This window comes from Manis javanica, chromosome 7, assembly GCF_040802235.1.
Source record: "Manis javanica isolate MJ-LG chromosome 7, MJ_LKY, whole genome shotgun sequence".
In the NCBI taxonomy this organism is placed as follows: domain Eukaryota; kingdom Metazoa; phylum Chordata; class Mammalia; order Pholidota; family Manidae; genus Manis; species Manis javanica.
The window spans coordinates 122,594,659-122,618,299 of NC_133162.1; the positions used below are offsets into that span (position 1 = coordinate 122,594,659).

At 35.4% G+C, this 23,641-nt stretch overlaps 1 protein-coding gene across 6 annotated transcripts in view; it reads left to right on the forward strand.

Moving 5' to 3' along the window:
- GALNT13 (polypeptide N-acetylgalactosaminyltransferase 13) overlaps window positions 1–23,641 on the forward strand; it is a 494,477-nt gene that overhangs the window by 464,664 nt on the left and 6,172 nt on the right. For all 6 annotated transcript variants that reach the window (XM_036996088.2, XM_036996089.2, XM_036996090.2 and 3 more), the window contains one exon: window positions 13,499–13,633. In XM_036996088.2, the coding sequence (XP_036851983.1) occupies window positions 13,499–13,633 (135 nt within the window). The remainder of the gene's footprint in view (window positions 1–13,498; window positions 13,634–23,641) is intronic.

Below are 23,641 nucleotides of genomic sequence, written 5' to 3' on the forward strand. Positions count from 1 at the left end.
GGACAACGGAGAGTAGAAAACTAAGTTTTGTGAGCAGAGGAGCAAAGATTATAATATAACGTGAAGCAGAGAAATTTTGATTTGAGGGAACAAAAGGAGCGCAGAGCTCTCAGACTGCGAAGGTTGTCCAAGGAGAGCATGTGACCTATTCGTGAAACGACTGCATGGAAATACTTGGACGTGCATTTTTGTTATTAAAAATGACATGGTGAATACAGTCAAAATGAAAAGGGCTTTTTATTCTTGTTATTTAGTACCGAAGTGTAATTTCACCACAAGCAGGGACAGACTGTAGAATGTGTTCTCAGTTCATTTCTTTTATTTTGTTATCAAAGGACTTGATCCAATACAGACACAGCATGTAGTGTGTACAGAAATGATACCCTGCCATTAAAGGAAAAAAGCTTCAGTTTGTTTCCATGGAAACAACCTACTGTCCATTCCAATTTCTAATAAAGAATCTTAATCTTCTAAGGAAAACCTACCAGGTAAATATATTTCTACTCCACTTCTCTAGGTGCTAACCTTTTTTTTTAATAGAAATAAATGTGCAGATCTGGCTGGGACCTGCAGAAATTTTTTAAGAGGCACTTCCCCCCCCCCAAAAAAAAAATACCTAAAAAATTCAAAGGGGCATTATATGGTCATTGTAACACCAAAGAATGATCCAAGTGGTCTTTATAGATCATGATGGCCAGGGTCCAATCCATGTCTTGTACACTGCTGAGAGCACGTGCTACATCCAGGTGGAGGAAGTGGTCGTGTTACAATCCACCTACTGAAGAAAACTTTTCTTCGTTCAGTGAATGAAACAACTGGCCCGTGAGTTGGATTTAGCTTTTATTATGGGAATCTTAATGTGTTGCATATAGATCTCATAAAAAGACATGTCTCCCAGGTATAGACTAAAGATTTTAGTTAAAATTATCTCTGAAATCTGTGCAGAAGAACCCCAAATAATTGACTTAGCTGATCTGCCTTTCAGAATGTGGAGTTTAACTCTCCTCCCTACTCCCCCTGTGAGCTGTGCTGGTTGACTTGCTTCCAAAGAGTAGAACCTGGCAGGTGGTGTCAGTGGTAACTTGGCAGGGGAAACATGGTGGAAAGCACCTCGGGTAAAGTGAGCAAGGTTCTGCACTGTGAGTCATGTTGATACCATGCACCATGGACACGACGTGATGACAATGGCACTTTGCCTTCACGGTCTTGTTCTCAAAAGCCTGTAGCCCCAATCTAACCATGAGATGAATGTTAGATAAACCCAAACTGAGGGACATTCTATAAAATAATTAACCAGTGCTCCTCGAAATGTCAAAGTCATCAGAAAGAGGAAAATCTGAGTTTCTGTCGGAGTAGGCTAAGGAGATGTGACAGTAAAAGGTGATGCAGTGTCCTGGACGGGCTTCTGGAGAAAATGAACATGAGACTATATGGAAACTTCAGGGAATAACTAGTGAAATCTGAATAGAGTCTGGGGTTTAATTTTTTAAATATCTGAGAAGCAAAACATTAAACGTATGATAAGAGAATAGGATTTGAAGCCTGAAAACCATGAGTCAGATGGGTTCTGCCATTTGCCAAGTGGGTGACTTTGGGAATTAAGCTTTTCAAGCTTTATATTCTTAACTTGTAAGAGGGAAATTATTATGCTTACCTTGAAAGTTTATTGAAGAAACCACATATGTGCTTTATATTAACTGTGTGATATATTTTAAGTGACTGCTATCTTGCCTAACATACAGCAGATGCTCCCAAAATGTGGTTTACTTTCCTTCATTCCACTTGCTTCCAGCCCATCCTCGAAAGGCCAGCACCTCTGTCCCTTTACCTGAGGATTTTCCTGCCAGAGGCTGCTTTGCTCACCTAGTTACACCTGGGGAATTAATCACTTCTACTACCCAGGAGCACTCCTCAAGCAAAAGCTGAGAGCAGGTGGTGTATAATTATATAATTATAGTAGCTTCTACCCCCTTCGAGGGCTCTGGCTCTGAGGTGTTAGTTCTATACTTCTTGCCAGAAACACCCAACAGGTTTAAGCTCCAGTTACCCACATGTAATTAATGTGTAATATACCTTTTGTTGGCTAGTTTTCCTTCCCTACTCCCCTAATGGTCTTTCCTGGGATCATCTAATAAACAACTTGCACTGAAATCCTTGTCTGCATCAGCTTTTGGAGGAAGCTGAATGAAATAGAACCTGATCTTAGTTTGTAGTGATAAAGAATGCTTTAAATAAATAGAGCTTCTTTAAGCTTGAAACCACGTACAAAAGTTTAGTATTATCTGCATCCTGTGCCAATGTGGTAATAATCCGGAGGTAGACTTTTTAAAATTATGTCTAATTGAAACTAAGGAGTAGTTTACCATTACAGATTAGAGTCAGTTCTAGCTCAAACACACTAAGAGTATCTTTGTGCCATCTAGGACATTGTTTCAGGTGAAACACAGCAGAGAATACTGTCAGGAGAAAGAAAATTTGTTATGGAAAACTATTAGAATGAGAACATTCAGAGAAGAGTTCAAGGCAGTTTAGAATAATAGAGGAAATTCTTACAGAAATATTAGTGCTCAATTAGATGGTTGGGTATCAAATGAAGTTTCATGAATGACCTATATGGTGTGGTTAAAGTCTGAAATATTTAGCATACCCAATTATCAGTTGAATAAATGGATGGATGACCAAATGAATGAATAAATGGTAGAGACATAGCATGGAAAAGGTGTTCCACATGGTGAGGATAATTCTAGTTTCTGCATGATTCTGCAGTGTCCTGACGTCCCTGTATTAGTTTTCTGTAGCGTAACAAACTTCTACAAATGTAGTGGCTTAAAATAACACAGTTGTTATCTCACAGTTCTATAGGTCAGAAATTCAGGTACAGTGTGGCTGGGTTCTCTGCTCAGCATCTCACAGGATGAACATCAAGGTGCTGGTGGAAGCTGTGAGTTCACCGAAGGCTTGGGGTCCTCTTCCAAGATTCCTGGTATTGGCAGGCAGCTGATGTCGCAGTTAGAGGACTGGAGTCCTCTCTTTGGGGTTTTTTTTTTTTTTGGTGTTTTTTAATGGCTCTCTGCGCAAGGTTGCTCTCAGCACCTAGAAGCTGCCTTCAATTTCCTGCCAGTTGGGCCTCTCCAAAACATGGCATTTTGCATCTTCAAGGCCAGTAGGAATATCTCTCTTTGATTGGCTAATATAATGCAGTGTATTCATCGAGTGACTTTCCTGTCATAGTCATGGCCCAATCACACTCAAGGGAAGTGATATGTATTCCAGGGGATAGGAATGTTGGGGCCATCTAAGAATCCTACCATAGTCACAAAAAAAGCAACTTCTGCACATTCAAGCATATCTTGTGGGGTATCTTTTGGAAGGAATTCTGCTTGGGCTTAAATTTGCGATTTATATACTTCAATCGTGAAATATGAGTATCTGCTATCTGCAGCATAATATTTATATATTAGATTTCTCAAGTCGTAGACTTCCTTTAAAAGCCTTCAAGGCAGAGTAATGTATTAAACATACATAAACTTTAACATCAGTAGTGTTTAAAATGGGAATATTTAACAATGAAGTAAAAAGCAAATAGAAACATCAGTACATTTTGTTATTGTATTAGTGTATCCTGTTTATTGTATTACTTCGTGGTCTTGCTCTATTTTCCACAAAGTGGACTGGAGAAAGCCAAAGACAAATGGTTTCCATTTCCATTCAATAAGTAATTAGTGGATAGATACTCTTTCCCTAGAATTGTTTCCATAGGTGTAAAGTTTATCTTTAGCATTGTTATTGGGGCAACAAGGTATAAAAAATAAAATGAAACACAAATATGAGACAGAGTGTAAATCAAATGTAAATAGTATGCATAGATTTTGCACAGGTAACGACTAATACTGAGATGTTCCTTGGGTAAGTTTACATGCATTACCTCATTCAGCCTCTCAAAATAGCCCAGGGAACAAGGGACATCTTTATCTTTATCCCTTTTCCCAGAAGAGGAAGCCAAAGTTTTGACAAAGCCTCATAGTAACCCTGCTTCTGATGAATAGTGGAGGTACACAGATGATACCATGCCTACCACACAACGCAGATAAGCGATCCCGGGAAGAATAGTTACAAAGTGCTACATGAAGAAAGTGAAGAATCCATTAAGACTTTAGGGAGGGTAATCTTATCCTGGGCAAAGTGGGGTGGGAGGGACCGTCCTAGTGATGTGACCAGTACCTACCAGGTCAGGGTGGAAGAAATGAGATGGTTTGCTGAGTGCGAGCCGAGAAACATCAAATTGTTACAGAGTTAGAATGAAGTGGGAAGGGAAAGAGTTAACGCCTCACGGATGATGAGGGCAAAGTGGAAATACCAAACATGAGATACACACCCACATCAGTTTTTAACAGGATAACTTTAGAGCATTGAAACTGTAAAAGGCTGTCTAGGCATCTAAGATAAGTTGAGTCCACAGTTAGAAGATACCTGCTTTGCTTTAACCTCTTCTACACAAGCTACTGAGCCAACGGGCTGTAGGTGAAGCCTGAAATCAATTGAAACAGAAAAAGATCTTGTCTGGGAGCAAAAATCTGTTTGCTTGGTGGTCCACCGATGAATTCAATTCCATCTAAGCATTCTCCATGCTAATTTCAGAATGGTGTGTCACCCAGGAAGAGAGAACATTTTGAAAAATCACATTTTGAAGGTCTAATTGTTGCTAAACAATTTTCCATGTTACTTCAATGTAAATTTAACTGGGTTGTTGATTGTACAGAATGAGGGAGAAAACTATTATGATGTGTTTATTGTAAGTTATCTTTCTGAATGGTTGTTAATGGATTTCTTAAATTGACTATACTTCAAATGCCTAAAGAGAATTCCCCAAAGGGCCCAAAACTCCAAAATGACTAAGGGCTGTGTAGTCAAGTAAAAGAGTATTGGCAGTGAGCTTGGGGTCCAGGCAGACTTAGTCGCTAAGCAGCTCTGGCAAATTGGATGAGTCGGTTAACTTTGTTGACCTTAGTTTCTTCATCTAAAAAGTGAAGCAGTTGGCATTAAGCGACAGAATCCTTTCAAACTGTGCACTTTTATAGTAAATACTTTCTAAAGAATTCAAAAGAAATGTATCTTATAAATTTAAAACTAAATCTGGGAAAATCACAATTTGTATAATAAAGATGAATCAAATACACTTGTGAACCTTTCAAACACACATATATAAACATAAAATTGATATATATAATATATATTTAATATATACATAATATAAACATACATAGCATATATATATATAGCATATAAATATATATATATATATATATTTCTTTTTATTTGGCAAAATATTTCTAAGGATAACTAAGGATAAAAGGAAAGAAGAAATACTGTGGCAAGGCAGAGACAAAGCCAGCAGAGGGCGTTTAGTTCCTGAGCCCCTGGCTGAAGGTGTGTTCCAGGTCCCGATAATTTGCACTACTTGACGTTTTGCAAGCAGCTGCTTATGCTAGAAACCTGTAAAAAATTTGCTTGCAGTTTTTCAAAGGCTTAAAGATAAAAGTATTTTTAAAAAATTAACTATGTGATATTAAAATTTTAAGCATGATGCAAGGTTTAAAAGAATTTATAGACAATCTTTTGTTGCATCAAATAAAGTATTAATTTAATGCAGAATATTTTAGATCATTCTCACAACAGTCTTTGAAAATTGTTTAAATGTTGTTTTAATTGTAGATACTTGAAGAATCATAAAATGCCTTTGGATATACTACCCAAAATGAAAAATCCAGAACTATATGCATATGTGAAATAATGAGAAAGCTTACCTTATGTAAAACAATATTAATATTGAAAGGAATTGACATCAGAATTGGCTATTTTCCTTAATATGTTGGAAATTATCCCCAAACTTATTTGAGTACATCAGAACAGAGACAGAAATCAATCTTATCTCTATAAAGAATACATAAAAGGAGGTAAATCACCTCTCACAGTAAAGAACCACTTTATGAAGGTATATTTAAAAATAAAAATGATTGTAAAAATAATCTGATACGTTTAGAAAGCATGGCTGGATGTTACAATTTTCAGTCTAGACACTGAACTACAATAGATGTGAAATCCCAAATCAGTCATCCCTATGCAACATTTGCAATGACAATTTGGAAAACTGATTCCATAACTTTTTAGACCCTTCAACCAGAATAAAGAATAAAAGGAGGCATATTAATTCCCTAGACCTGTCATAACAAACTGCCACATTTGGTGGCTTAAAACAGAATTTGATTGTCTCATAATTCTTGAGGCCACCTGTCTGAAATCAAGATGTCTGAAGGGTATATTCCTTCTCACTCCTGGAAGGGAGACGCGTTCCTTGCTTCTCCTAGTTTCTGGTGTTTCTCAGCAACTCCCATGGCTTATAGAGCATCACTTTGGTTTCTGCTTCTGTCACCACAGGGCCACTTTCTCTCCACATGTAGACTCTTTCTTACAAGGACACCAGTCATTTTGGATTAAAGGTCCATCCTGTTCCAGTGTGACCTCACAGTAACTTAATGAATTACATCTGTGACAACCCCAGTTTCAAATATGTTTCCATTCTCAGGTACTGAGGGTTAGGACTTTAACATATCTTTTTGAGGGGCCGAATTCAATCCATAAAAGGAGGTATCAGAAGATGGAGAAGATTGAGGTTTTCTACAGGGAGAGTAGTTGCCCTCCCTCTAGAGAACTCCAGCTTCCTGTTGCAAATCTACTGAAAGGAGGTCTCAGACAGGCAGCTTCATAGGTGTGCATCCCATGCAGTCAAACAGGGCCCTACCATCTGGAAGATCTTGATAATTTTTGAACAATAGCTCCTGCATTTTCATTTTGCACTGAGCCCTGAAAATTCTGTAGGACACCATGTTGAACTTGCTGTGTACTCCTTGCATGTGGGGAATATGCAGTCTGTGACCTGCCCCAGGACAAGTGGATTGAAGTGACTGCACTGCCTGGTCAGCTTGCCTCCCTCAGTTGGTCAAGTCATAAAACGTGTCCCGCTTACAGAATATGCGTTGTCCTCTTAGTACCGCAGGGAGATGAGCTCAGCATCGGGACTGGCTGAAGAACAGTGAACACTCTCGGGAGAGAGTTTGAAATCTCTTCTGGGCTAGAGAACTGAAGGAGTTATGAATAGATAGTTTAAATAAGACTTCTCCTATACCTTTATCACCTTGGGAAAATAAAGAAACTGATTAACAGCCAGAGGAAACTTGGGAGTGGGCAAGGGAGGTGAGACTGGAAAGAAGGTAAGACAGTAACATAGAGAAGATAATGCTCTGTCCTGCTGCAGGCTTCCACCCAAGGAAGGCCCAGTTTCTAGAAGGGGAGCATATTTAGTATTATATTTTATTTGGATTTTTAATTAATAATATTAAACAGACTATTCTAATGCCTAAATTGAATCCACAGGGAACCTTGATAAATAGGCAGAAAAATCACACAACCTATAGTTTTCATCGAGGGTAGGGAAATACGCATTATCTCTTTCAATACATTTCAAAGGGTTAATATGTGTGATAGGCTGAATTGTACACCCTCCCACCTCAAATTTGTATGTGGGAGTCCTATCCCGGTACCTCACTATAGGACTATATTTGGAAATAGGGTCTTTAAAGATATAATTAAGGTAAAATGAGATCATTAGGGTAACCTAGCTAATATGACTATTGCCTTGTAAGTAAGAGTGAGTAGGACACACAGGCATAGAGAGAAGACCAGGTGACAACACAGGGAGAAGGTGGCGGTCTGCAAGCCAAGGAGAGAGAGCCACAGAAGAAACCAATCCTGTTGACACCTTGATCTCGGACTCCCAGCTTCCAGGACTCTGGGAAAATAAATGATTGTTGTTTAAGCCAACTAGTCTGGGGTATGGCAGCCTTAGCCAAGTAATACAATAGAAGACAATAAAAACTGGCTAATACAGTGATCAAAGTAGTTTTGGAAGGCATAAAATAATTAACTAGGTCCAATGGAACAAAGGATTTATCATTTCTTATAATTGAACTTAAAATGACTGCATAAAATGGCCTTTTTAGTGGTTGTTTGTACAGCCACCTTGACCAATAGACTATAAAGGAAGATATGTAGTCCTAGAAAGCTCTTAGTTTTACGTTTTTGAACAAATATGAAGATAAGATGTAAAACACAGAATTTTCAAAGCACCATATGCTATTACATCCATATGTTTCATGTAAAAAGTTCTATGTGTATTATGCTTTGCAAAAATTTAATTTGGTATTCATTTATAGGAATATAAATGTAATTCCACAATGTAACAAAAGGGAGATTTATTTAACAGAATATATATGAATCATATCGCACATGGTTTCTAACAAAAACTAGTAGTTAGTCAATGTTAACTTCCTCATCCTTTCTCTTTTGTAATGGACAGAAGGGTGCTGAGATTGATTATTTTACTCTGGTTCCATCACCTTAGCTTTAAGTGATATTTAGACTTGATTCAATCGTGATTCATGTCAACCTGGCATTGGAGCAACTGAAAATATATGCTTAATATAGATTTGTGTAACTCAATTTTGATTTTAGCAAGAATAAGTATTTAATAAAGCAATTTGAGTGGTAACTAGAAAGGGAGAAATTGTTACCAGTTTTTGTAAAGGAACGTAAAATCAGACTTTACTAATGAAGGAATCAATCTCATAAAGTCATCAGCATGTATGATAGTTTAAGTTAATATGGTTCATATGTTAAGGTTTGGAATATTTTATCTTACCTTATGATCAAGCACAAAGGTTTTCACCAGAGCAACTGAGAGAGTCTACTTGGGGTATTAACACAGGCAACAGGCAATAGCCATAAAGAGCAGCTTCTTCCCATGAAATCAAAAAGAGATGTGAGGTTGTCCCCAAAGTCATAAGAAATTCTGAAGTGTCAGGAAAGCCTATTATCAGGTATTAGAGCCACACTTCAGGACTGTGTGCTGGGGCAGAGGGGTAGACACAGAAATGCAGGAGTAAAGTCTGCTGGGCTCTTGTCCTAAAATTTTGTGGGTACTGAGCATAATATCAAGGCAAGAACCCATATACAAGACTATGCCTGTGATTAGCTCCAAGACTGAGACCATAACCCCAAATGTCCGTTACTGAATGCTTTCTATGGACCTGCATCTCCACAAAGTACATCGCATATAATGGTTTAGTTTACTGCAAAGTGAATTCCATGAACCTTGTACAGTAGAAAATATGAAAAAGCACAGAGACAACAATTATGGGTAAAAATATGATAAGCAAAAAGGATAAATAATTAACATCAAGGCTGACAATTTCCAGATGAAATCAAGGAAGACAAGTATATACAGACAAGCACTGACTTTTTATTATGTAGAAATACTCAACCATAAAGATGACATTCTCAGGTGTGGAAAACAATCCTGATTTTACACTAATTCCAGAAAATAATGAAAGCATTATGTACATGATCTTTTCCCAAGAAAATGTATCTGTGCACCAGGTGTTTTAAAATCAGTTAAATATTTTTAAGTGCAAAGGCCAGAGAAAGATTATTTCAGATATGTACGTATAGGGCCAGAAAGTACTCGACGAATATATATTCCTTGAATGTAAATTACTTAAGGTATCTACTCATTGACCCAAAAAATTAATCAAATTCAGAAATTGAGGAACAAAGAATACAGTAGAGTTCTCTCTAGAACTTTCCACAGATTGTTGCCAAACTTTCATAAGAGACTCAAAAAGAATCATTACTAAGAATGAATATACTCATCATACAAAATTAATGCTGAGTGTGGCTGCTTGGGCATCTCCGTTTATACTGGCCTCTGTCTGTATGTGACTAAAACAAAGTAATGTCAGCCTGGAAAACTGTCCTTCGCACTGAAATAACCCTGTAATAGGCAAGGTTTACTCCCTCATATTTAGGTTTACTGCCAGATTGATTCATTTAATTAAATAAGTTTGTAATTATATATATATTTTAAATACCATGTTTGGGAAAGATACAAATAGTTCTATTTCTCTTGTTCTTCTTTTGGTTACTCTTAATTTCCATTGAAAGTATGAACACTAATAAAAAGTACTAAAGAGGAATATTTTTATGAGTTCTATAGATGAAGTCTGTAGTATATCTTATATAGTTCAATTAAATGAACTTGATATGCTTCTCAAGTTTCCATGTTATTGAGTAAAATGTATAACCTTCGTGAAGTATTTTTTTAAAGATTTTGACTAAAGGGGATTCTCAGGTTCCATTCTTGCATTCACATCTCCCTTTTACCACTTCTTGTGATTCTCAGGGCCGCCTTGAGGAGCAGGACTAACTTGTTCAGCTTATAGACTAGAGCTCCCAAGTTTATAAAGTGATTTGTAGGACCAACTTCCCCATTCATCAGACTGTTTCGGGAAACAAAAAGACCCTGAAATGGCCTTCCTCATTATACTCCCTCCTGACATTGCAAGGAAAAAAATAAATGCCCACAGAATACTGACCCATGTTCATCATAGCTAACAGAAGAAAACAACGTTTATAATAATAGACTTAATAACTCTCAAGAAACTTTAACAATCAATGTTGTAAGTAAATTATTTACACCAGGAACAAAATAAGAGAGATTCTTATAGTATCTGTTTAAATTAGCCATCTTGACCATTTTTGGATATTTTGAAAAGAATTGTAAGAAAATCTAAACAGACCAATTATCAGCAATGAAATTCAATCAGTAATCAAAAAACTATCCAAGAACAAAACCCCCATACCAGGTGGATTCACCGCTGAATTTTATCACACATTAAGAGAAGACATAATACCCATTCTCCTTAGAGTTTTCCAAAAATAGAAGAGGGCTTCTATGAAGCCAGCATCACTCTAATAGCCAAACCAGGCAAAGCCACCACAAAAAAAAGAAAACTACAGACCAATATCCCTGATGAACATAGATGCAAAAATACTCAACAAAATAATAGCAAAATTATAGTCAAGCCCAGTCAAGATGAGATGAAAAAGATAAGCACAGAACATCAAGAGGATCATATGCCATGACCAAGTGGAATTCATTCCAGGGATGCATCCACCACATCAACAAAAAGAAGGACAAAACCACATGATCTGAAAAAGCATTCAACAAAATTTAACATCCATTCTTGATAAAAACTCTCAATAAAATGGGTATAGAGGGCAAGTACCTCAACATAAAAAAGGTCATATACGACAAACCCACAGCCAACATTACACTTAAAAGTGAGAAGATAAAAGCTTTTCCCCTAAGATTGGGAACAAGACAAGGATGCCCACTCTCCCCACTTCTATTCAACTTAGTACTGGAGGTCCTGGCCACAGAAATCAGACAACACAATTAAATAAAAGGCATCCAGATTGGTAAGGAAGAAGTCAAACTATCACTGTTTGCAGAGGACATGATATTGTACATTAAAAACCCTAAAAATTGACTCCAAAAATAATAGAATTAATATCTGAATTCAGCAACATTGCAGGATACAAAATTAATACTTAAAATATGTTGCATTCCTATACACTAACTATGAACTAGCAGAAAGAGAAATCAGGAAAACAATTCCATTCACAATTGCATCAAAAGAAATAAAATACCTAGGAATAAACCTAACCAAGGAAGTGAAAGACCTATACCCTGAAAACTAAAAGACACTCTTAAGAGAAATTAAAGAGGACTAATAAATGTAAATTCATCCCATGCTCTTGGGGAAGAATAATTAATATTCTCAAAATGGCCATCCTGCCTAAAGCAATCTACAGATTCAATGCAATCCTTATCAAAATACCAATAGCATTCTTCAACGAACTGGAACAAATAGTTCTAAAATTCATATGGAACCACAAAAGACCCCGAATAGCCAAAGCAATCCTGAGAAGGAAGAATAAAGCAGGGGGGATCTCACTTCCCAACTTCAAGCTCTACTACAGAGCCATAGTAATCAAGACAATTAGAACTTTTAGAACAAATCAAAACTCTTAGAAGAAAACATAGGCAAAACTCTCTTGAATATAAACATGAACAACTTCTTCATGAACATACCTCCACAGGCAAGGGAAACAAAAGCAAAAATGAACAAGTGGGACTCTATCAAACCAAAAGCTTCTGTACAGCAAAGGACACCATCAGTAGAACAAAAAGGCATCCTACAGTATGTGAGAATATATTCATAAATGACATATACGATAAGGGGTTGACATCCAGAATACACAAAGAGCTCACACACCTCAACAAACAAAAAGCAAATAATCAAATTAAAAAAATGGACAGAGGATCTGAACAGATGCTTCTCCAAAGAAGAAATTCAGATGGCTAACAAACACATGAAAAGATGCTCCACATCTCTAATCCTCAGAGAAATGCAAATTAATACCACAATGAGATATCACCTCACACCAGTTAGGATGGCCACCATCCAAAAGACAAACAAGAACAAATGTTGGTGAGGATGTGGAGAAAGGGGAACCCTCCTACACTGCTGGTGGGAATGTAAATTAGTTCAACCATTGTGGAAAGCAATAGGGAGGTAGTATCAAATGATTTCACTCATCTGTGGAGCCTAAGAACAAAGAAAAAACTGAAGGAACAAAACAGCAGCAGACTCACAGAACCCAAGAATGGACTAACAGTTACCAAGGGGAAAGGGACTGGGGAGGATTGGTGGGAAGGGAGGGATAAGAGGAAAAAGGAGCATTATGATTAGGACACAAAATATAAGGTGGGGTGGGCACACGGGAAAGGCAGTATAGCACAGAGAAGACAAGTAGTGACTCTATAGCATCTTACTATGCTGATGGACAGTGACTGCAATGGGGTATGTGGTGGGGACTTGATAATGGGGAGAGTCTAGTAACCACAATGTTGCTCATGTAATGGTACATTAATGCTACCAAAAAAAAAAAAGACTTGTAGTCATCCCAGCCAAGATGATTCGAAAAAGATAAGCATAGAACCTACTACCTTCAGTGAGATCTCTATAGAAAAGATAATTCTACAACCTTTGGAAACCCACTGACAACATTTAATAAAATTTACATGATGTACTTACGTTACAGAAAGAAAGATTTAAAGCTCTTTATGAGAAACAGCATTGTCTCTAGAGCTGAGGAATTGGTCACAAGGCAGTGGGAATAAGGACTCCCTTCTATTGAGCTCCATGCAGTTTACAAAATATATTTTATTGAACCTGTTGTGAGCTTTATCAGCCAAGTAAAATGCAAGAAATACAGTGCCAGCAAATAATAAGCATTAATAATTCAGTTTATTAACTTGAGGCTTCACAAAAACCTTGTAAGACAGGTGATACTAGTCCCTATTTTGCAGTTGAGGAAAAGGACTCAGCGAGGTGATCTAACTTTCTCAAGGTCACACAGCAGAGGTCACTTGAAAACACAAGTTTAATATGAAAGCTTCTACAGAAGAGCCTGCTGTACTGTGGCTTTTTTGTTTTTAAGAAGATATTATATCAGTAGCTGAATTTTGTATTTTCAGGTTTTTTCTTACACTGCTGACAAAGAAATCCGAACAGATGACTTATGCTTGGATGTTTCAAGACTCAGTGGACCTGTAATCATGCTGAAATGCCACCACATGAGAGGGAATCAGTTATGGGAATATGATGCTGAGGTATAGTATTTTCCTTAATTTACTTATTATTTAATACTCAAACTCAGTTATATATTTCAAGTACATTTAAACCCCAAGCTGTTTATTTTTTCTGCACTGAAGAACTATATTTTCAAGCACACATGCTCATAGCTGATAACATTAGGATGGTGAAGCTTCTAATATAAGTAGATTTTTGCTAAACTAGTCCATTAGGATAAAACATGAATGAGAAAATAAAGTCATTTTTATGTGTCTGAAATTTGTTTTCACATGTACATGCTCAACGTAAGTTGGGCAAGGGGCAGGCTGTGCCTACCTGGCAGTTATGTATGAAGATGTACCTACAGGCCTAGATCAACAAAAATTCCGTATTTTCAATTTTTAATTTTTACACTTTTGTAATCTGTGATATACATGCTCCTCAATTTAAAGGGAAAAAAAAGACAAAAGCTGACAAGCTTAGCATAAATGCTCTTTATAATATTAAATACTTTGCAGAATTTAATAAACAAATTATGTACATAATCAGCTAAGCAGAATTTTCTCAAGCTAGCACATCCTTCCAGTAGAAAAGAGGGAGAAAAGAACAGTAAAATTACTGTTCAGAATTTATGGCCAGGCAATGTGTAAAAACCAGATCAACCATCAGATGGAGCTAATAAAAAAGAAATATTTTCCTCTGCATAAGGAAGCTGCCTTGAACAGCTTCACTGCTTTCAGTTCTCTTTGCTTAGCAAAATGAATTGGTATCTGTTAGATTTTCCATATTACTAAATGGCTGGTGACTTATTTAAGATAACAAACTTTATTCTTACCAGATAAATAATACAATAGAAGTAAATGAATTTCACAAATGCAGTGTTCTAAGCAAGCCTAAAGTATTCTGCCAGCATAACATTTTATAGACCCATCTAAAGAATTGTTGGTATTGAAATTTTAACAAAATATTCATTTAAAAACCTTTTGAATGTCCTTTAAGCTGCATGATATTGTAATTTCTTAAGCGGGATGCCAGGAAATCTTACTGAATTCTTACATGATTTGAAACAGGTAGCACAGGGTTAAAATTTGGTGCTAAAATTTATACAATATTACCAAGCTCTTGGACACAAAATATTCTCCTTCTGGGACATAATTAAGGATAAGCACCCTGAATCCTTCCTGTATCACACCAGGGTGTTCTATTCAGACTCTTGTCTTCTCAATAGCATATTCACCTTCTTGGTCAAATCACACTTGTTCTGTCTTCAACTACTATCATCAACGCCCTTTATATTAAGACTACAGAAGATATTTCTGCCAATAATACATGTGGGTAAACCTAGACCCTTAGTCAGTTCCCTACATCTATGAGGAAAAGTAGAGATAAATATATATATAAGGAGAAATAAATAAATGTATATGTAAAGGAGAAATCCTGCAAATGGTTGTTTTCTTTTTTTAATAAAACTTTTTGCTGTTGTTCTTTAGTTTTCACCGGGAACCCAGGCTTGTGCTAAAAATAAAGCAATCTATTATATATTTATATGGAAAGGGGAATAAGTGTACATATTCTTTACAAGATGAAGCAATGTTGAATTTCACAACACCACATTTCATCTTTAAACTTGTCTATAATTTTTGAGTGGACAACTGCTTTTATAGTCATAACTCAAATTCCTTCATTTCTGAAATAACTGTTTTTGGTAATGAGGTATATATTTTTGTTTATATTTTTATCAGCCAACTGGGAGATTATTAAATAATAAGGGATTTTGAAAGAAAAGTATAAAAAAATAGCTTCACCTAAGATAAAGAAATTTTTTTCAAAAATTTGCTGTTTTGGATGACTAACAGTTATCAATTGAAGCATTTTTAAAGCATTGTAATATTTTGTGTCATATAAACTTTCCTTCTAGAGCACATACAAAAAAGCTTATAATATGCCATAAACATTGAGAAGTACTTATTTTAAATAATCTAATCATTTTAATAATTGTATAACATCGTTTAATTCACTCTCCTAGTTTAATTTCTAAATTATGCTCCTAGTTTAATTTCAGAATTAAATAGTGATGTTCAACTTCTCTAAATTTTAAACCATACTGTAGGGTTTTTTTTTTTTTTGCCAAATTAAAAAATTTATAAATCATAATGTAGAGAAGCCTCATGTAAAGACAATCATTGTAGGACTAACACATTGCCTTTGTGGAAATTTCAGCTTTGAAATAAAAGTTTGATTTTATTTGTGAAGAAGTCAGAAAAATGAAGATGATTTTTTTAATGAAATTGAAATACATTTTTTTTATCATTAACTTTTCTTTAAGTTTTAGGTTTATGGTTACATTAGTCTGCAGAACTCAACCACTGCTACCCAAAGTGTGCTTCTAGGACTAGTGACATCACCTGGGAACTTGTTAGAAATTAGAAATCTGAATTACCACCCTAGATACACTAAAGCAGTCTGCACATACATACATTTACATACACATTAAAGTTTGTGAAGGACAGATCTGGGCAGTGGCTGAACATCTACTTATCTTCCTTTGTTTGGTCTCTGTTGGAAAATATTGCAATGTTAGGAAAAGGCATTCAAACCCTTTGGAAAATGGCAAGACCTCCAGGAGAGATGGTGGAGGGAATTGTGGCATGAAAGATGGAAGGAAAGAGGAGGAATTGCCAGGTAGCTCCAGTCTTCTCATATTCCAACCAGTGGACAGCAGACAAGCGCACCTCACTACTTCTTTCATTCAGTTATTTGTCTACTACTATCAAGACAAAATTATTCTTCTTTAAGAAACCTCAGAGGTGGTGTACCTACTTTCAAAGTAGAATAAAACTTAGTGGAATTCACAGAATTATAGTGCATAAAGTTACCTTAAAATTCTCTCTTCCAGCCTTTATCAGGAGCAAACTAAAGCACAAAGATCACACTGTCACTCCGCCAGTGGCAGAGGAAGTTTAGGTCTAATCAAGTAATCGAAGAAAGCTAGTTCAGTACAATTGTGAATCTCACAGTGTGAGCAGCTGAAATATTCCATCACCACATTTCTCATAGTCCTTTCAGTCATAGAAAAGTAAGTTGTAAATAGGAACAGAGGTGTTGGAATATCCAGAGAAAAATCAAAACAGTACCATAAAGCCTCAAAATAAGGAGCCTGTCCAGCTGCTTTGGTTTCTTTACTTCTTAGGTGAGTGGGGAGAAAGAGAAGGGAATGAAATTTATTGAGTGTCTATAATTTACTCAGTTTTCTCATGCCATTCTAACAATAGTCCTATAAGATAATATTACTATTATTTGTGTTCTTCATATTGGTAAACATAAGCTTAGGGTGTTTAAATGCCTTTTCTAAATTTGTACACCCCAGGTTTCTGGCATTAAATCCAGCAATCTTTCTACCACACTATGTTGTCTCTTGAGGTTACTGAAAACTAGAAACAAGTAAATGCTTTCAATGATGATGATCCAATAAGCTAGATATACACTATGATAAATGAAATAAATTATTACATACTATGAATTATTTGCAGTACCAAATTTCATTCACATATAATTTTTGCTATCCTTAAAGATTGGAAAGATGTTCAGCAATAAATTTTGTCTATTTAGACAGACAGGACTTCATCAGACTACCTTGTCAGTATGGTTTAATTGCTTACAAACTTTAGATATACATATTTGTAATATAGTTACTGATATCTAATTGCTTATCCTTTCATTTGAATGAAATTAAGTACCTGTTGGTGATAAATGCATGTCTTTGGCTAACTTTGGTTTGAAATATAGAGTTTCCCACTTTATTAACTAAATTATTTCTTCAGTAACAACCAAAAATTTAATTCTGTATCACCTTATGCCTGGCCAATTGTGTTCAATCTGGGGGCAATTGAGCAATATTAGCAAAACTGCAAGATTCAGCCACCTGCCACTGATCTAGAATCTCGTGAATAAATTACCTGAACACTTTGGTGCTCTGAAAGCTATGCCACAGAGTTAAAACAAAAAGGGGGGAAAAGCCTCTAAATTTCATCACGCTGAAACATTTAAAAAGTTGTTTTTATAAAGGTCTGTCATCCAGGATCCTATTTTATTCAGGTTTTCTTATATTTTTTTGGACATTGCTGTTGTGTTCCAATCCATTTGAAATTTACATTTTCCTGCAATGAGTGCATATAATCACATTTCTTTTGAACATCCAGACAGCTACATACAGTGTGCTCATCTAATTTTAGAACAGAATACTTATGCTCCACAAACACAAAGCAGCAAAGAAAAATAGGGGGAGCAAAATATGATGCTAAAAATAAGTCTTGTTTTTCATGTGACTGAGCAAGTTGACAGAAAATGCTTGTTATGAATTCAGTATTCCTCTGGATCAAACGCTTCCCAGAGTTACAATATAAGGATTTTTTTTCAGTGTTAAATATGTTGGACTGATATTTACTGAAATCACAGAAGCTTAGACTTTACTTAATACCTCCTTTTTTTATTCACCTTCATCAGAAAGCAGGTAAATGGGAATATAATTTCAAGGTAAGTGGTCTATAATGGCAACCCAGACATTTCCCTGTGTAGCATTCCTAGTAAAAACAGTCACTTGATTTACCTTTTGAAGGCCATGTATATCACACAACTATTACCTTCCATATTCCCTTTGGTCCATAGCTCTGATTTATGTAGACTCAATTAGTGAATAGAAATTGTGATAGTTTAGTATTACATTTTTAGTTCTTGTTTGTTGACCATTTACACTTGTTTTAAGAATACTCATATTCTGGTCTAATGAATGCACAGATCATTGTGTCAGGAGATCATAACACCTTTATTATAATAATTATAAAATAATTGTTATTCTGTACTTGATTGATAGGGGAAATCCTGCCATTGCTGTTAAATATCTGTAACAGTCTAAGTTTATTCTTACTTTGTTTATCATTTTATATAGTAACAATCAGTTGGGTTCTATTTTAAACTTTTAATATGACATCTTTTAAACTGAGACCTGTATGATTCTTTAATCAGTCATGCAGTCCTTTCTCTTTGTCCATGAAAATATCAAATTTTTTACTAAGTACTTACTAATAAAAAGGTACAAACATATGATCCAATTTTATAACTTGGTAATTGTTATTTGTCACCAAAATTGTTTCCTTAGCCTGATTTCAATTGGCTTTTGGTAGTAATTATATCTTCCAAAGGGCCAATCGAGCAATACTCCATCTTGTATTAAATAAACCATACAGATACATTTAAAGGAAGGATTTTTTTTTCTTATCCATCTTAAAGTGGTATGATTAAAATTTTATAAAACCCAGGAAATACTGATGCCTTATAGTTTAGAGGAGAACAATTAAGAAATGATATATTATAAACAAAAACCAATACTACCTGAAGATTCATGTTACCCTGTTTTCTAGTCAATATTTTAAGTGAATCTATGGAAAAGGTATTTGTAAGTATGCTGCACATCAACCTGTATTTCACATTGCCTTCAATGAAGTTGTGTTAACACCGCAGTCTCCTAAAGCTGTGAGAGACATTTGCAGCAAATATGACAAAGGGCCAATATGCATAATAAAGAGCATTTAAAAGAGACAAAAGTACACCCAATATAAAAATATCACAAGGTCTTGAATAAACAGCATCAGGGAAATATAAGTAGCCAATGAAAATGAAAAATAAAATTTAATAACTATCAAAATTACAAAAATTAAAAAAATCAACTCATGTGCCTGAGTATACTAGACAGAATACTTAGGAAAAAAATAAACTTTTTTTCAAACAAATGAAAACACTGAATGTTTTTGTGATTTTTAAAAATGAAAAATAGTTTTTCTGTCAGTGGACTTGTTTGAGATTTATAACTTTTCTTCTGGTTTATGGCTTTTTATAAGTACCTGAAGTAAACAGTCTCTGAATTTTTTTTCATGGTCATTCATGTGATAAACATTTTGGTGGGAAATATTACAAATGCATTTTTTATGGAAGATTATATGCCATGTTCATATTCTGGAGTTATATTTCTTAAGCATAAGTAAAATCAAATTTTGTTTTTGCTCTAAACCAAGGAAAATCTCATAATTCATTTTTCTTTTTGCTGGCATGTGAAATTCATAATTACTAACACTGGGGTCCTTGATGTTAACATGACATTAATAAGAAAAGTTCATTATAAAAAGAAAAATGACTTATCAAGCCTAGAAACTTCAAATAATATAGGTAGGAAATTCAAATCTGGTTAAAAAACAAAAACAAAGACTAGTCAGTCTCCTTAACAAACCAAACTATATGTGAACAGTATCATTTTACAGATAAAATTGATCATATGTGATGTTAACTGTCCTATCTTTATAAAAAATTTATCTACCACTTTACTGTTGAAATTAAGTCCTTGAAATGGAAAAACCAATGATTTGTATCCATTAAGCTGCCCAAAAGATGTAGTTTAATTTTTATCAGAATTTTTGTTCTGCATTGGCCTTTCACTGAGTATTTCAGTCAACAAACATTGACTGCCTCCTGTTGCCAGGCACTGGACGTGATGATGTAGGCGGTCGTGGTTCTGGCCTTTTAGAGCTTATGCTGCTGTGTAGGAAAGAGATGAAAACAAGAACAGAAAAACAAATTAATTATGCAAATTATTTTAGGAGAATCAAATTAAGAGCCCAAATGGAGTTGATTTTTCCTTTTTCCTCTCTTTGTTAACTTTTTAAATTGACAATTAGATGAATGTGACATGTCTACATGGAACATTTTTAACACCACCAGTTAGCCCTGTGAAAGCATAGTGGAAACAACTAGAGTAACAAATTGTACAAAATAAAGCAAAGCTTTAAAGCTAAATCATCCCCTAGATTCTTCCCTGGCATCCACTCAAGTTTAGGGCAAAGCAATGAGTTGGCCAAAGATCACAATTGAAAGCTCTCTGGACTATTAGGTGGTTTTGAATATCCACTCACAAAATAACTCATTTATGCTAAAAGCATCTTATTACCAGAATGAACCCTGTAAATATAAAATTTTCTATCCAAAATAGCCTGTCACCCAAAGTATTTTGTCATTTGATCTCAGGCTTTTCTTCATATTCTCAGCCTTAGCTTCATTTACTCCTAATTTAATACAGTTGATATTAAAGTCATCTGAAAGGATGTGGGTCACAGCTCCATGGATGCAATCATTGCGATTTGTGCCTTCCACCCTTATCCTGTAGAAATTGTATGTTGCTGGGAATGATTGATTGATTACTGCTTTTGTACTTGATTTTGTCATTATTCATTGTTTCCTTTGTCAAACAGACCCACACTCTTCTTCACATAATCACCCAGTCCTGTCTCTCAGTAAGCAAAGTAGCTGATGGCTCCCCGCAGCCCACTGTGGAAACATGTAATGATAGCCCTTTGCAAAAATGGCTACTAAGAAACTATACAAGAATGGAAGTTTTTAGAAATATTTTTGAGAAGCCTAATGATTACATCCTCTAATTAATTTTTGGAAGTTTTTGTTGTAGATTTTATTGAGTTTGTTTTAGTATTTTTGTAATAGTCTGTTATTGAAATCTAGAACCTTCTTTAAAATGTGGTTAAGAAAAATCTTTATGTGCTGTATGTATTTGGAGTTATTTTTCTTCTACTTCTTAGCTGCTTATTAATTTGGAGGCTGCATGGATTAGGTAGTATTTAGTCTATCATTAATAGGTACTTTCCAGGTTTTTATTTAAGAACTTATTAACACATAAATATAATTGATGTAATACATTACGACATACTAGCCCTTTTTTCAGTTAACTGTAGTCATATCTATATGACAAAAGATTTTACATTAGAGCTAAAAAAAAATTATCAACCAAAAACCCTAATATAGCCAAAACCTGGATTGTTTTGGAACACTGAAATTATTTAATTTTGCTAATTTTTATCCAGATACTTTTATTGTGGCCATATTTAGCATATCCTTTCTGGAATTTATTATTTTAACCTTAAACTTTAAGTAAACACATTATTGAAGACTAAGATGTAATTTTCAATAATTTTATGAAGTAAATTGGTTCTAAGCATTTCTTTGTGGTTGGTTAAGTGGTATGATAATAAAAGCTTTGTAAAAAATCTACTTTTTATCTCTCGCTTGTATGATTTGCGAATATCTTCTTAGCAAGCAATAAAATGAATCATTATTCAGTTCAAATAAAAAAACTGGTAGAGAATTCTTGTAATGAGTGCCAATAAGAACATGTCCTAGTTCTTGGTCTTAAGGGTTTAACTGTCCTGTAAGTGAAGGATATTGCCCAGTACCTTGCTACGAGAACACAGGGGAAGCTAGGCCGTCATTCTGATTCAGATGAACCACTGAAAGGTAGATAATAGAGGATACTATTGCACCTGGAATACTTATGACAAGGCAGGGAATGGAGGTATGGAGAGGAGAGGAGTGGAAAGGTACTGTTTAGATTTGAACTACTTTCAAGACAAGAGCATTCTGAATTGGAAAGCTGGGAAAGCTTGGATCTTTTGCATAGAGAACGCGTGTGCAAGTCGATCTCCTTACATTATCTTAGTTTGCTTTCAAAGCAAGCATACCTGGCACGGGGGCAGCGCCCAGCAAGGGCCCTTCCTAGACTACACATTTTAGTCCCACAAGATTACCTACAAATTTCTAGCGTAGAAATCACAACTTGCTTCTCTCAGCAGAACTTTGCAGCAGTTCCCACAGCCTTACAGGACTTAGCTTTTCCACAGCGGACAGCCCTGTGCAAGGGGCTGAGAGCCACAACCGTGGGGGATGGAAAGCATCCTGGCTTAATAGCCTTATGACTCACAAGAGACAATTTCTCTGTAACAACTCAGCAGGCACATCTCCAAGGAACCCAATGGAACATGCAGAATTCCAAGTCTTTGCACGTAGGGAAGCCCATAATTTGCTTCCTATCAGGAATTTATAATGCAGTTCATGAGATGCAGATGCCTTTTATCAGTCAGAGGTCGTGTTTACTACCATAAGTGGCATTGCCTAAAAACAATATTGTTACCCTGATCAGGTCCCCTAGGGATCACAGTTAGTTGACTGAAGGTGAAAGAGATTTTAAGCAGAAGGGGAAAGAGCATTTTTAATTATTCATAAGTTTAACCAAGCATTTTCTGACAAAGAATCTGATTCCTTACAATGACCTGGTAGCTTGCCCAAGTGTTCTCCGCTGGTAAATAGAGGAGCAGGAATTCACACTTAGAGTTACCTGACCCTAACATGCCTGGTGTTTCTAATGCACCACGTTAAAAAGGAAAGTTTTTTGGTTAGTTTTTTGTTATCTTTACAGCAGTGACTTTTGAATCTTAATGAATTTCTTCAAAGAAAATTTTTATTGCATTTTTTGAGAAAAAAACAGTAGTTTCGTTAAGTTACATACATTAAAAAAATATATCTAATAGAAGCAGCAAGGGTAAGTGGTTTTTATTGAAAGAGGACATATATCCACAAAGGACATGGGTATGTAACAAAAATAAAGAATATTTTGATTCTTGCTTGAACTTTCTAGATAAAATTTGGTTTTGTTTGCTATCTTTTGTTTCAAATTGGCTGTTGGTTCCTAAGCCAACAACATAATTTCTGGCATGATAAGCATAAATCATTCTTCTTGCCTATCTTTGGCCATTTCTTTCTTTTCTTCATTATTTAAGTATAAACAGCTTGATTCCTTATATTGAAAGAGCAACAACAAAGGCCTCAGTCTTGAAATCTCCTTCATATCTAATAGCCTTGCTCTTTTAATTTCCTGCCTGTTGTCCATTGAGTATTCCCCACCACAAGCCTGTTTTCCATTCTATCTTTTCTCAGGACAGGGGACTCCAGAGTCTTGCAGTCCTAATCCAAGCAAATTACAATTGTCTAGGCAGTGTTTCTCCACCACTTTTATTTCATGCCATCTGCATTTTTTAATGTAATATCAAGAGCCAAAAAAAGGTGTGTCTACCTTTCATTTTGGTAATTTGCAACAAAAGTATATGGTGTGCTTTTATCAAGCTATATCTGCAAATCACCTCTCATACATTCAAACA